The sequence below is a fragment of the Condylura cristata genome, unplaced genomic scaffold (genome assembly GCF_000260355.1).
Source record: "Condylura cristata isolate star-nosed mole 26May11 unplaced genomic scaffold, ConCri1.0 scaffold00004, whole genome shotgun sequence".
NCBI classification, from domain to species: Eukaryota; Metazoa; Chordata; class Mammalia; order Eulipotyphla; family Talpidae; genus Condylura; species Condylura cristata.
The window spans coordinates 7,649,185-7,663,669 of NW_004567105.1; the positions used below are offsets into that span (position 1 = coordinate 7,649,185).

The window sequence follows — 14,485 nt, forward strand, 5'->3', positions numbered from 1 at the left end:
AGTGTTTGACCCATCTTTGCTTCTAGGTATTTTATGGTTTCCATTCTTATGTCTAGGTCTTTAATCCATTTCGAGTTGATTTTTGTGACTACTCCAGAGCTTTTTTTGAAAACACAAATGAGGTTTTTTTATTTAAACCCCGCCACCCCCATGGCTTCCCAGCACTTTCAGGCTAAAACCCAAGCCCCCTCCCACACTCTAGAGCTCTCCCTCCCTGGCCTGTGCCAGCCTCCTTGCTGGCCCCCTCCCCTGCCCCACCAGCCGCTCTGTTCCCAGGTCGCTGCTCCCGCCTCTGCGTTTCCCATCCTCGCCCCACGCCAGAGCATGCCAGGCTGAGAACTGCACAGGTGCGTCCCCCCTTGTTCAGAGCTTACCTCCTGTAAAGCCCCCCCTTCGCTCCCCAACTGGCACATTCCCTTTCTCTACAAGTGGTGGATTGCGCAAGGGCTCTTTCCCACGTCTGTCTCCCGTGCTGGGCGGCTGCCCTTCTTAAGGTCACTGTATGGCGACCTGGGTCCTGGCGTTGGGTAGGTGATGGCGAAGGCTGACTGTGTAGCACTCACCCCCTGTCTCCCTCACGCAGATCAAAGTGGAAAACCAGCTTGACTACCAGGACATCACCAGCGTGGTGGCTATGGCCAAAACTTACGCCACCACGGAGGCCTTCATCGACTCCAAGTATGACATCCGCATCCAGAAAATCGGATCCAACTACAAGGCTTACATGTGAGTCCCGCAGGCACCAGGGGCCCGGGAGGAGAGCGGGGAAGGGATGGCGATGAGATGTGCGTGTCCAGCTCTGCGTCCTCCCAGGCTGGGACCCCTCCAGCACACCGCCCTCCCTCGCTTCTGTCTCCTTCACTGTCTTTCTCCAGTCTGTGGGGCTGTGGGTCAATGTTGTCACAGCTTACCGGGGCAGAAAGCTGTCTACCCAAATGAAGGTTGTAGATGCTTGCGTGTTTGGGGGAACTTAAAGTATATACAGGATGCACGTCATAGGAGATAAGGCTGGAAGAAACACTGGGGACAGATCAAGGAATGCCCGGCTGAGGGGTTTGCATTTCCTTCTGTGCCCTTTTGACCTGCATTTATAAAAAGATGGCTCTGGGGTTTTCTGGAACCAGTAAGACCAATCAGGGGATCACTTCAGATTCCTCCAACTTCAAGCAACAGAAACCACAGCACACTAAGTTGATCAAGCTATTTAAAGGGAATTTATGAGAAAACCAAAGATGATCAGAAACTTTAAAAAAAAAAAAACACTAAGCTGTCAGTGTCAGAAATATTAGGGTCCAGGGAATCCCCAGAACCTGGGCAGCCCCAGGAATGCACAGTCTTCGTGGCTCCCCCACTGGGAAATGAATCTGCCCCATCACTTCAGAGCTTGGCTCAAGGAGTCCTGGGAAACAGCATCGTCAAGCCAGCTTTGGTCAGATGCTCATGGGGAAAGACAGACAGCCTGTAGGTACAGTTCTCCCAAGATGGCACACTAGATGGGCAGGCTCTTTCTCCCGTGGACAGGGAGGTGTTGTGGCCACAGGAAGAGGAGTGAATGCCAGAAAATCCAAAGCTCATTCTCCCCGAGGACAAGGATGACTCAAACCTGAGCTGCGGTTATAAGGATGAATGGGAGTCATCTGTGGGCAGGCTTGCTGGTTAGAGGTCATATCTGCTCCAAGACCCGTCTCTCACTTACGTGGCTGCTGGTTCCACTTGAAAAAAAAAAAATGAGACCCCAGAGAGTGATCGGTGTCTGGCTGCCAGGCATTCATGGAGCACTGACTCTGCCTGGCTCCCTATTCGAGCGTGGCCACCACTGCCCTGGGCCAGCTGGAAAGTCTCTCCATAGGCTGCTGTGTGGTTGATAGACTTGTGCTCTAGGTCAAGGTCAGCAAGCCACAGCCCACAGGCCAATGCCAACTGCCACCTTTTTCTGTAAATAAAGTTTTATTGGCCGGGTTTTGCACAGCCATTTGGATGGTACATAGGGTGGCTTTGGTGCTACCTGCATGGCCTAGACCAGGGGTCAGCAGACTTCGCTGTGAAGGGCCTGAGCCCATTGATTTTAGGCTCTACCGTTCCCAGTCTCTATTGCAACCACTCCACTCTGCCGCTGCCTGGGAAACTGGAAAAGGTGCTGGCAGCTGACCTCCACGGAAATATTCCCAAGAAAGGGATACAGCCAATCTCAAGGAATATTTCCGCTCCATCTTGCCCACCCTCTCTCCCACCCGTGAGCCAGGTCACTGCTCTCAGCATCCTCGGGATGAGAAGGTCCCCTCCTCCTGCCCCCACCTCCATCTCAGCGGGCTGGTGCCTACCCCAGACCGACGCCATGTCTGTCGAGATGCCATTTCCCGCCTCTCCTCATTGTTAGAGTTTCCACTTGACATTGACAGCACCTTGTCCCAGTTTTTCTTCTTGAGGATTACCTCACTGCCGCACCCTTGAGCTTCGCCCTTCTGCCCTGACAGCTCCCATTTGTCACGAGTAATGGCATTTCCCGGACACTGGGTTGGCCCACATCCGAGGGAGGGGGTTGTGTCCGACCTCTCGGGCCCTCACCATTCACCCCTCTTCCAGGACCTCTTCCTGCTACCCTGCACTGGGCCTTTGTGCGTGTTCCCACTGGGGTGCCGTTGTGCTAAGTCCCCTCAGCAGTCAGAGTCAGGAAATGTGTGTGTCGTAACCTGTGCGTGCATACATCTCTGTCATGGTCTCCATACACAGCCTCCCTGTCTGCAGCTAAGTAGTTCATGTCGCTGCCTCACACGTCCATCCAGCACCGCGTGACTCACTTTGGCCCTTCCAGATTGCTTATATGGACCTTCCCATGCAAGCACAAGCTGCCTCCCACCCTCCACCTCCCTCATTTGCTCAACCCCAGGGCAGTCGCGGATCTTTAACTCACACCCCAAGGAAAACAACCTGTCCCCCTGCAGCCAGGGCCACATACGGCCCTTTTGTGCTTCCTCAGTCCCCATCATTTCCAAGTTTTCATGCTGGCACCTTTCCATCCACCTTGAGCCTCTTCAGCAAGCAGGTCAATGTCAGACATTTGGGTCCTTCCGCCACCACCCGCCTTCTCTCCTCCCTACGAGCAGCTCACCTCATTTGCACCAGCTGGCCCTTCCCCCAAGCCCGTGATGGACTCTGCTGTGGAGAGCCATGGCCCAGGGCATGGAGTTTCCCAGGTCGGTTTGGTGGCTTCTGCCCCTGGCAGAAACGATAGTAAGGTGATGTCCATCTCACTGGGTTTGGCGCAGATGAAACAAGCCAGTGGCTGTAAAACTCTTAGCCCCGTGCGTCTCAGACGTCGAAAGCATTCATTACATAGCAGCCCTCACTCTCATTATCTTCTTGGAAGGAGCGCGGTCTGGCTTGTGTTCCTGCAGCTGCTGGCACTGGGATGCTTCTCCTCTTGTCTCCGTTTACTGGAAACCACTAGTAGCACCCACGGTGCTAAGAGATGCATGGGAATGTTGCCTTGAGCCCACTCGATGCCCTGCAAGGATGGGACTAGAATGATTCCCATTTTACCAATGAGAAAACAAAGACTCGGAGATGTTGTCTGTAATAAGACAGCTAGAAAATGCTGGCGCCGAGACTCACACCTGCATCTGTCACGTTAGCGCTTGTCTTCTGCCACCACCATACAGCCCCAACCCAAACCCACCCTAAGCCTCATCTCTGTGGCTACTGACTGGGTCACGTGAAGCGACTCTGCTTTCTCCGTTGCTCCCTGGAGCCTTCCTGCTCGTGGACACTGCTGGTCCTCCCGTGCCAACACTGTGGTTTCAGACTCACCCCTGCTCGTAGTGAGCAGCCAAAGGAGGGTGTCCCGACACACTCCAGCTAGCCGGTATCCAGTGCAGAGAATGGTCTCGTGAGCCTCGGCTCCAGCATTTTCTAGCTGTCTTATTACAGACAACATCTTTGTCAAATTGAGCTGACTTGAGCTGAGCTGAAATAAACAGAACAGACACGCAGCATCCCAGTACCTCATAAGGCTGCTCCTGCTGGCCACCAGCTCATCTCAGCAGCTGCTGTTCTCAGATACATTTTCTTTTTCCTTTGGGATGACATTTCTGTAGCGATTCTCTCCCTGGCTCACCCTTTCATCTCAACCACATCCTTCCCTTGGCCATAAAACAAATCATTTTACTGCTGCCACTTGGCTTAAACTCCTTTAGCCTTTGCTGAGTCCAGATAAGCCATCGGAGATAGTACGTCTGGCTTTCTCCCCAGTATACAGTCTCCTACTAGTAGGTAGTTTGAGGCACCTACTCCATGCCAGGTACTGCTGGGCACCGGGGCACAGGGATGAGTCGAACATGTCCCCTGCCCTCAGGGAAGACGGGGCGCTGACAAGTCATTGCAAGTGAGATGAGCATCCTGAGGATTGGCGCAGAGGGCCGAGAGGGGCTGTGTGGGAGGGGCTGTGGGAGTCACATTTCAGATGAAGCTTAAAGGATGAGTAGAACTTAGGGAGGCAAGGGCAGATTTGAGGATGGTGGACACGGGGAAGGGTGGCCGTTGAGGGCTGAACACAGCCAAGAGCCACTGGCTTTGGAGGTCCCGAGAGGAGCCCGTGGTTGCTGGCACAGAAAAGACTGGAAAGATGAGACCAGGAGGCCTCCGCGCTTCATCTTGGAAGCGGTCATTTCTGCCCATGGATCGTTTTTCCTACATCTGGTCCCCCTAAGTCCCAGAACCACTAGTGTCTCTACTGCTCTCACTACCCTTTTCAAAGCCAGGAGGCCACGTTTGGAAGGATTTCATGTTATGATGTGAGCTTTTTTTTTTTTTTTTTAATTTTTAGATTTCAAAGGTGCCTTCAAAAAAGCTGCTTAAGATCCAACAAGCAAATAAGGTAGTCAGCGTAAAGGGAACTGCGGAGATGAACATAAAGCTGAGGACAGCACATGTACTTAACAATTGCTGTAGTGCAGTGGCCTCCTGCGGCCAAAGCGAGACAGGAAAGCAGAGTGGTTGACAGGCGTCCCTAATGTCCTGAGCGTGTTGTTTGTTCTGACACAGGAGAACCTCCATCTCTGGAAACTGGAAGGCCAACACAGGCTCTGCCATGCTGGAGCAGGTGGCCATGACAGAGAGGTAAGAGACAAAGTGCGTGCACAGAGACAGGTAACAGCCACTCTGGGCGGGGGTGGGGGGTGGGGGGGGAGGACAGCGACAAGCAGCCTGGAAGAAGGGCCCCCTCACCTCTGTCCAGTGCCTCGCCACCCACAGAGCACTGTCCTAGTCAAAACACCTCTTTACACTCAACAGCCTGCAAGGCAGCTGTTACAATACCCTCATTGCACAGACGGGAGGGGACTGTTCAGAGAGGAAAGGTGACTTGTCCAGAGCCACAAAGCCTACCAACAACGCAATTGTGAGTGGACCCTGATGACTTGGCTCCATGTCCAGGGTCTTTCCAGCCTGGCCCACCTGCTGCAGAGAGAGCGGGGTGACCCTTCCTGTGCTTCCTGCGCTCTGACAGCTGTGAAGGCACCCTGTAGGGCACAGGAACTACTGGGGTGGGGGATCCTCTCTCACTACAGTGTGAGCAGGGAAAGGCTGGTTTCCTGTAAATCATGAATGTGGCAGGGGTGCAGGCTGGCGGGTCCCCAGGTGTCTCTCTCCCTTTAGATGCTACATGCATGAGCCATGCTCACCTGAAGGAGGGCCAGCCACCTGCTCTTAGGCCAGGTGCACACTCACAACCTTCCCGGCCTGGCCACTGGCCTCTTTTTGCAAGTATCCAGTGGTAGGGAACAGCAATGGGCTTTGGGGTCAGTTTGTTCAGTGAGCATTATGGAGTGTCTACTGCATGCTAGCCGTGGTGTTCTGAGCCCTGAGCACTGAGAGTCCAAGGTGAGACGATCCAGCCCCTCCCTTTAAGGGTTTTGTGTCATGTGTGTCAGAACTCAGCTCATAGTGTTTTGAGCCAGAGGGGGATCGAGTGCTTGTGGCAATAGAAACTCCAGAGCCACAGCCCAGGTAAGACTTCACTGTTCCTTCTACCCACCTCCTCTCAGCCTTCTGTCAGCCTCTTTCAGTCAGTTCATTCATACGACTCCCCTGAAATCTGCAATGCTGTGATTGGCTGGGACCAGGTCCCGTCTCTGCCCTGGGAGAATGGAGTCAGGCCACCTGCTATAGCAGCGATGACTGAGGGAGACTTCCAGGGGGACATATCACAAGGGATATCAAGAACTCTTGAGAAGGAGGCGAGATCGATGTTGTGCAGATTGAAACAATAGATGTCCACTCCTGTGACCCCCAGCTGACAAAGGAGACAGAGGGTGGTGACTTTCAGGTGAAACTGAGCACTGGGTGTTTGCAGTGGGAGCTTGGAGCTTCTAATGCCGGTGAGGGAGGGGCTAGTAGGTAAGGCTTCCTGAAGGAGGTGACGCCAGCACCATGTTGTGCAGCATCAGTAGGAGTAGGCAAGACTCATTTACTTCTCTGTCAGTTATTTGCTGAACACCAACTGGAGCCAGTGTAGAGCTAGACCCTGGGGAAACAGTGGAAGGGGGTGGGAGTGGGGAGACAAGCAGGATCTGGGCACCTGCCCTTTTGGAACTTCTGGCTCAGGGGATCTAAGCTAAGGCAGCAGCAGGAACAGAAGTGAGTCGTCCTGCATTAACGTGGGCAAGTTACCTAACTTCTCTGAACCTCTTCAACTGTACGATGGAGGTGAAAATCCACAAGTCAGGGCGCTGAATGAGAAGGATGGGCAGGAGGAACCCCTGTGCTGCCCATGGCAGAGAGGGGTGCGCTACATGGTGGCTTCCTTCCCTTCCCGTCCACCCCCTTGACAGCTGCTGCCTTCAATATGGGAACCTACTTATATCAAATCAAGGCAGGTGAGGCAGGTGCTTGCTCATTACCTGGCACAATTGAGTCATCTGGTTTGGGGCAGTCTCATTCTCTCCCCAACCCCCAGGGGCTTTCATGGGAGAATCATGATCCTTTCTGCATGGCCCTTGCCAGAATGTGAGCCCAGTTTACCGAGTGTCTCACAGGCCACTCACAGTGCCTCCAGCGGCCCCTGGCTCTGCTCAGCCCCAGGCCACGTGGGCCATCCCGGCAGCAGCCCACCATGAGAACAGGTGTGCTCAGGCCTGTCCCCTTCCTGCAGAGCCATGGGCAATGCCCCAAGCCCTGGACAGAGCGCTCCAGTCCCTTAAACAGGCCCTGAGCCCTCCCTCTACTCGGCTCAGCTGCTGGCCAGGAAGTGTGACTCCAGGACAAAGCCCACGTGACCTGGTGGGTGCTAGGCCCACCTGGCCCAGGGGTGCCTGGACCCGTGTTCTCCAGTTTCTTCCCATGGAGCCTCTTCTTTGGACTACGGAGAGGGGCTGGTGGTGGGCTGGGTCCCATGAGGTGTAGCCTGGAAGTTCATCTTTTAAAATTAGCCTCTAGAGGGTCCTCCCTGGTGGCACAGTGAGCAAAAGCACAGCACTAAGAAGCTAAGGCCATTTCAACACGAGTTCGATCCCTGCCCCGGAGGTGACCCACATGGCACAGCAGACCTCTCCTGACCCGCCCACTGCTCCCCCAGCAGTGTACTTCATCAGTGGCCTGTTCTGCTCCCCACTCTGTCTCTGGTGAAGCCTCTCACTGCTCCGGCACCTCTGGCCAGTTTTGTACACATAAATAAATCTTTAAAACAAAAAACAAAACAGCCTCTAGAAACCTCTGGACCAGGCCCAGACTTCCGCCTTCCACTGAGAGGGAAGGATACTGACTTCTGAGGGTGGGTGCCTGGGGACTGTTGGCCCAAGCTGGAGGTGCCTGCTCAGCTGCTGGTGCTGAACACAGGCCCTGAGCAGAGAGCCTGCATCCAGGACTCACCCCCAAATGTGGCTGCACCCAACCTCCCTGGAAAGCTTTCAAAGCTAACAGGGACGGTTCTAGGTCAGGCAGGACCACTGTGGGCTTGCATGTGGGTGTATGTTTGCCTGACTCTCCTCATGACTGGTGCACAAACAGAAGCAGGTCTAGACCTTCCCTGACTCAAGAAGGAAACTGAGGCAGCAAGAGGGAGGCAGCCACAGCAGCTGTCCACGGCCTCCTGCAGAGGACACCTTCCAGCGTGAGGAAGGGCAGTTTGCCTGGAATGCAGGGTCAGCGGGGAGCTGAGTTTGAAAGCCACAGCCAGCGCCGTCTCTTTATGAACCTCACTGAACCTCAGTCTCCTCATCTGCAAAATGGGTTGAACCCTGGTGGAAGAGTTGTTGTAGGCTGAGAGAGGAGAAGTCACACCCTCCACAAGCATGGGGGGAGATGCCGGCCAGCCAGACGCACGCTCAGATCTCAGGGGTGATCTGCGTATGATCTCACCTGCTCCTTGTTTCAGCTGATGGAAGACGAGACCAGGGCCCACGGGCGCTGGGTGAGCTTGTCTGTCTGGCCATCTTGGCTGTGTGACCTTGCCGCGCCACTCGCCCCCTCTGGGCCGCAGCAGGCACTGGCGGATGAGATGAGAGAGTTGGGCTGAAGGCATCTCAGCCGCACTCTCCCTTCATTCTGGGAGCTCGGGGACACAATGGATCTCAGAGCAGGCTTGTCCCGGGTGACCCCGGGTGACCCCGGGAGAGGGGCGAGACGCTGGAACTCTGACACAAAGTCCACCATGAAGGAAGCCAAGTGCGGGCTGAGGAAGACTTCTCCAGATACAACCGTCCCTTGCTGCCGGGTCAGAGTCCAGCGCTGAGATCTTTCCCCTGCAAAGCAAACTGGCCTCACAGCCATCAAGTGGCTGGAAAAAGAACAAAAGCAGCGGGTCGGTGCACGGGACCAGGCCGCTGGCGGGAGCCGCCTGCCAGGCCCCCCTGCCTGCCCGCCCCAGGCTCAGGGAGAATGGCCCTTTGTCCCCCGCGGGCTCTCATCTGCACCGTGCAGGGGCTGGGAGGGCCGCCCGGGAGGGGTTTCTGGAAGTCTCTGAGCAGCTTTCCCAAGGGAAAGGGACACAGCAGCAGCTGCTGGTGTCCTGGGTGGTTCCAGACGGGGCAGGACAAGCTCCCCGGCACTGGGGGACAAGCGGGTTCTGGGGTGGCGTGGGTGGGGGCTGATTGCGTTCCCTCCCAGCTCTCAGCCCCACTCCCTCGCCTCCTTCCTCTCTCCTGCCTATCTGGCCTCCTCCCCAGCCCCTTGTCCACTGCCTCCCACTGTCCACCTATGTCTCTGGCTCCCTTTTAGCATCGCCTCTCCCACGGCCCCACTCTCGCTCTGGGCTGCTGTGTCTCTTGGGACGGGGGGGGGGGGGTGGCGGGCTCGCTGCTGTTTCTCTGCGTGTCTGTGTCTTTTTGTCCCCTGTGTCCACCTCCCCCAGACTCCCATCAGCGGCCCCCTCACCACCTCCGTGCTCACTGTCTGTCCACTCCTGCAGGTACAGGCTGTGGGTGGACAGCTGCTCGGAAATGTTCGGCGGCCTGGATATCTGTGCTGTCAAGGCCGTCCACAGCAAGGACGGCAGAGACTACATCATTGAGGTGAGGGAGGAAGCGGGCCGTCCCCCGGGCTGCTCGGGCTCCCAGGACTGCCAGAGGGAAAGGATCCAAGCGTGGCCTCCAGCGTGGCCAGCCGTGGCCTGGCTCTTGGCCTGGCGCGCGCCCCCCAGGGCCCAGCAAGCAGCTCCTGGAGCCTCTCACACACCCTCACTGCACGCAAGCCTGTGTGCCCAGGGGTCCTGGCATGAGGTCTGACCACCTCCTGATGAGAGCGTCAGGCCAAGAGTCTGCAAACTTCTGGCCATCGGAAGCCTCGGTTTTCCTGGTGCCCAAATATTTAAAGCGGGCCCCAGGGCCTGTTCATACAACAGACATGCACTTAGGGTTCCACTGGACTGGCCTGTTGCAGCTCTGGGGTCAGACAGATGTGGGGTGTGCAGGCTGGCAAGGGGAAAACAGCAAGGAAAGGCAGGCACTAAAGTTAGCAAAGGGGATACAGAGAGTCTAATGGCGGGAAAGCAGTGAGGAAAAGGAATTCTAAGAGGAAGCCCTGGGAGGAGCTGGGGAGCCCTGAACCAACCCCACCTCCCTCTGGCCACCCAGGCCTCTCCCAGCCCACAACCCTGCTGGCCTCCAGGTCTCCCTCACCCCCACTGTCCTCCTCTCCCACCCCAGCTTCCTTCCATGCTTCTCCCAATCGTGCCACCCCGCCCTCCACCACGACTCCTCCTGTCTCTCCTGGCCCACCATCCTCAGCTCCCTCCTCAGCTCCCTGCCCTGCTGCCATGTCCCAGCCCTTGGCTCTTCTCTGCTTTGCCCTGGCCTCAGAGTCCCCCCTTCACCCAGTGTCACAGCTCCACGTGCCTCTGTGCTCCCCTCCATGGCTGCTCCTCAAGCCACAGCAGAGGGGGGGCTGCCCACCCAAGGCCAGGACAGGAGAGGAGAACCCCACTGCCCTCCCACTGCCTCAGCCCCAGCCATGGGCAGCTAATGGGAAGCACATGGCTGGCTGACCACAGTGACCAGCCTGTCCTCAGCCCTGTGTGTCCCGGCCCCAAGGCACAGCAGCAACAGAGGACTCCATGGGCAGGAACCCTGGTCCCCACCTGCTGCCAGCAGGGCCTTGCCACCTGTGCCCAGCAAGTAGCTGCCTTTGGCGGTGAAGGGGAGGGAGTCCGGGCAGACCACTGTCCCTCTACTGCCCCAGAAAGGCCAGGAAGCGCCTCAGAAGAGCCGCATGTATCGCTGCGAGTTCAGTCCTGCTCTGGAAAGCAGCTCTCCCTCAAGCCCCCAAGAAAGCATCACTCTCTTCTGGCTGCTGTCATACCTGAAGCCCCCCCCTCCAGTGGCCCCCTCTCACAGGGCATGTTGAAGGAGCGGGAGCTGCTCACCTGGCTGCACAGCTACTTCTGAGCCAGGCGGCTCCCTAGAGGAACCATCCCCCACCTTTGTGAGGAGCACTGGGAGCTGGAGACCCAGGGGAGCCTGGGCATGACACTCTGAGAACCCCCAGCCCTGTCAGACATGAACAAGCTGTTTGTCACTCACATGTCATTCGTTCATCCACTACTGACCCCTCCCACTGGGCCCCCATCCCGAGCCAGGTGGGGGGTAAGAACCCTGTTTCTGGAGCTTCCGTCCAGAGAAGTGACCAGCAGTCACTAGAAGGACTGCTGACCCCACCCCACGGTCGGCAGTGGGCACGTCGCCTCTTCCCCTGCTCCCCAGAGCTCCCCCCTCACAGAGCTACCTCAGCTTTCACTCATAGCCGTGGGCCCAGGTCCCTGCCTCCACACTTCAGAGGGTCAGGAATGAAAGGCTTTTCACATTAAGAGAGAGAGGAAAAAAAAAGCAAAATTAGTGGGTTTGGACTTTAAAAAAAAAAAAAAACAAGAAAATCACCTCTCAAAAATATTCCAGGAAAAAAAAAAGGCTTTTCAGATTGTTGTTTTTTCTCTCAGAAACATTACAAAGTTGTTTCCTTGGCTTTGGGGTTTGGAGGAAGGTCAAGGGGAGCTGGTTACCAGGAATATAAAAGGTATTTTTTCCACAGTTTGGGGGAAAAAAAGACAGACGCGATCCAAAAATCCTGGTTTCTTCAGCCACCTCTGTGGTGAGAACATAAAACTTGTGTGACATGTTTTGTGAAGATCCTCACAGGAAAATTCTCCGGGGAAAGGCCCTTGAACTTGTCCTCCATGACCTGTCCAGGGAATGATGTTGCTCACTGGAAAAAATGTTTCCCTGGGGAGACCAGAATGTCCACTTCCTTTGGCCGTGTCCACCACGGGGATCCCAAGTGCTCTGACCTCAGGTTCCTTGCGGTGGTTGTTTTCCTCCACAGGGAGCAGAGGGAACAGAAACCAGAACACAAGGGGGAGGCCTGAAGGAGCAAGGACGGGCCTGTGCGCATGTAGTCAGGCTCCAGGGTTAGAATCCAACTCAGCCCCGACCGTGAGCTGGGCGCGGGAATCCAGGTACCAAGGACCCAGGCCCAACCCCCCAGGAACTCAATTTGAGGACAGTTTTCAGGACCTGGAATCGGCATCACATCCTTGCATTTTTCTCCAAAATGAGCTTACAGTTGAGGAAAACAGTGGGCGAGAAGGGCAAGTGTCCTGCCCGAGGTCACACAGCCAGCCCCAGCAGAGCTGAGGCCTGCAGCCCCGGGTTCCTGTTCCCGGTTCCTACCCCAGAGAGCTGTGAGAATTATTCTGGCGGTACTGGGACATGTCCTGGAACTTGCTACTTCTTTGACCGTCCGTTTCCTCATCATTATGATGAGGCCAGTGGGAGCACCTGCCTCCAGCTGTGCCCCTGCGCTTCTGGAAGTCCTCCCACCCCCGTGCTCAGAACAGCACCTGGCGCATAGTAAGTGCTCAGTCAAATACAGCTTGCACCAGGGTCTGGGTGGGACTCGCAGCCAGGACTTTTCACCCCTGCATCCACAAGTGGTTATTGAGGGCACACCTGTTTAGCAGGACCGAGGGCCTCAGGGACTCCTGGTGCAGGGGATACAAGTAAATAGGGGTGACACTGCTGTGGGGTAAGCTGTCCAGTGGGACCACAAAGTGAGGAGAGTGGATTACAGATGGGGGCCAGTCCTCAGAGAGCGAGCTAGGTGTTCCCGGATGGAGAGCAGCCAGCCAGGGAGAGTGAGCAGAGAGGCCAATGTGCAGAGGGCCCCAGTGGGGCGAGACTGACAGGTGCAGAGTTTGATGGGGGTGGAGTCGGGGAGGGGGCTTCCACAGTGGAGAAGAGGCCTTGCGCCCCCTGAAGACTTTCTGTAGCTGCCTGGAGGGAGGCGGGGTCACCGGGTGGTGGGCCTGCGTGACTGGACAAGCCCCCTCCTGCCCTGAGCCTCTGAGCCCTGTACTGCTTGAGCTCTCTGGGGCCTGTGTCTCCGGACATGTGCTCTGCCAGCGCCCTGGATCACAGGCCCTCTTCTCCCCTCTTCTCTGAAATCTGGGTCGTAGTCAAGCCCCCACCTTCACTGTTCCCAGCTTTATGGAAAGCCTTGGCCTTGGGTTAAAGTTGAGAAGGCCATTCCCGGCCCTGGGCGGGGACCAAGGTGGGAAAGGAGGGGGTGGAGGAGGCGCCCTAAAGAAAAGAGCAGAAAAGGTCAGCAGACGCTCCCCAGGCCTTGGTCACATTTCTGTAGTCCCGAATGTGGGCTGGACTCAGCTGAATCCAGGCAGCTATTTATCCTGAACTGCAGGCATGTCTGCAGCGGTCACTCGCAGCTGAGCCCAAGGTTGTGTGGGAAACATCGCCATCTCGTGGTCACTTCTGAGCACTGAGCCTGCCCTCCCGGGGTGTGTGGCCCCACTGCCCAACTGCCCCTGCCCGGAGGTCCCTCAGGCTTCCTTTCTGTCCCACAGGTGATGGACAGCTCAATGCCCCTGATTGGAGAGCACGTGGAAGAGGACAGACAGTTGATGGCCGACCTTGTTATCTCCAAAATGAGCCAACTCCTGATGCCAGGGGGTACAGTGCCCTCACCCCTGAGGCCTTGGGTAAGCTCTGGAAACAAGGGATGCTTGTTAGTATGAGAAATTCTGGGATGTCGGGGAGCCCCTGGGTCCAAGGAGATAGCTCCCAAGAAGAAACCCCCTAGGGAAGCAAGGGATGGAGTGTGGACGAGAGAGCTTCTGGCTCCCTCTACCCTCCTCCAGAGGGGTGAGTCGGGAAGTTCTGCAGGGGTCTTCCCCCTCCTCCCTCCCAGCGAGAAAACCTTGTCTCAACTGGCGCTGGGTACCTGCCGGCAGAGGTTACTCCCTGTGAGGCCAGTTGTCCCTGCCCGACCCCCTCCATCCCTGGGAGGGAAGCGTGTGGTGTCCGCGTGAGCGCACGTGTGTGCACATGCCTCTGTGACGTTCCCTCTGGGTGTCTCCAGGCCACCAGTCAACAGACAATTGTGTCTTCCTCTTCCCCATGCCCCAACGTTGCCTGCTCCCACTAGCTCTTCCCCGACACAGCCCTCACCCTGGATGACCAGCTCGTTCTCCAGAAAGCCCGCAGCTTTCTGGAAAGCCAAGTCTTAAACCCAGCACCACGGAGTCCTTGCCACAAAAGCTAGTGCTGATAATAGCGTTGGATGATAGCTATACTTGAGGGAGCAGCTGTGGGGAAGAGGTGGGGGCAGTCTTCTCGGCTGGAAATGTTCCGTCCTGACCTGGGGGAGGCAGTTACCAGGGTGTGCAGGGGTGCAAACCTTTACAGGTGTCAGGCCTGTGGACTCTACGTGCTCTTAGGGCAATGACAAAAAGCTCTTCCCACCCAGGCGGTAAATGGCCATGACGCTCATGGGACTGTTTTTCCTTCTGTTCTAGGGACCCCAGAATAAACCAGCAAAATCCCCCGGGCCTCCACTCGGGCAGTCACAGCCACGCCCACCCACGCAAGGTAGGACCCCTCAGCACCTTCACCACACCCCCAGCCAGTGAGAGGAACTGCCCAGTCAGGGTGCGGAAAGGCATGGTGGGGTCTCGTATGATGTCCCAGAGGCAATCTAGAAAATTCCA

General features: G+C 56.5%; 1 protein-coding gene across 1 annotated transcript in view; it reads left to right on the forward strand.

The window, feature by feature from the left end:
- Nucleotides 1-14,485, forward strand: part of LOC101635960 (synapsin-3) — a 57,395-nt gene that overhangs the window by 30,542 nt on the left and 12,368 nt on the right. Inside the window, exons 2-6 of the mRNA XM_012735277.1 lie at nt 584-726; nt 5,041-5,115; nt 9,401-9,503; nt 13,343-13,477; nt 14,294-14,366. Of these exons, the coding sequence (XP_012590731.1) occupies nt 584-726; nt 5,041-5,115; nt 9,401-9,503; nt 13,343-13,477; nt 14,294-14,366 (529 nt within the window). The remainder of the gene's footprint in view (nt 1-583; nt 727-5,040; nt 5,116-9,400; nt 9,504-13,342; nt 13,478-14,293; nt 14,367-14,485) is intronic.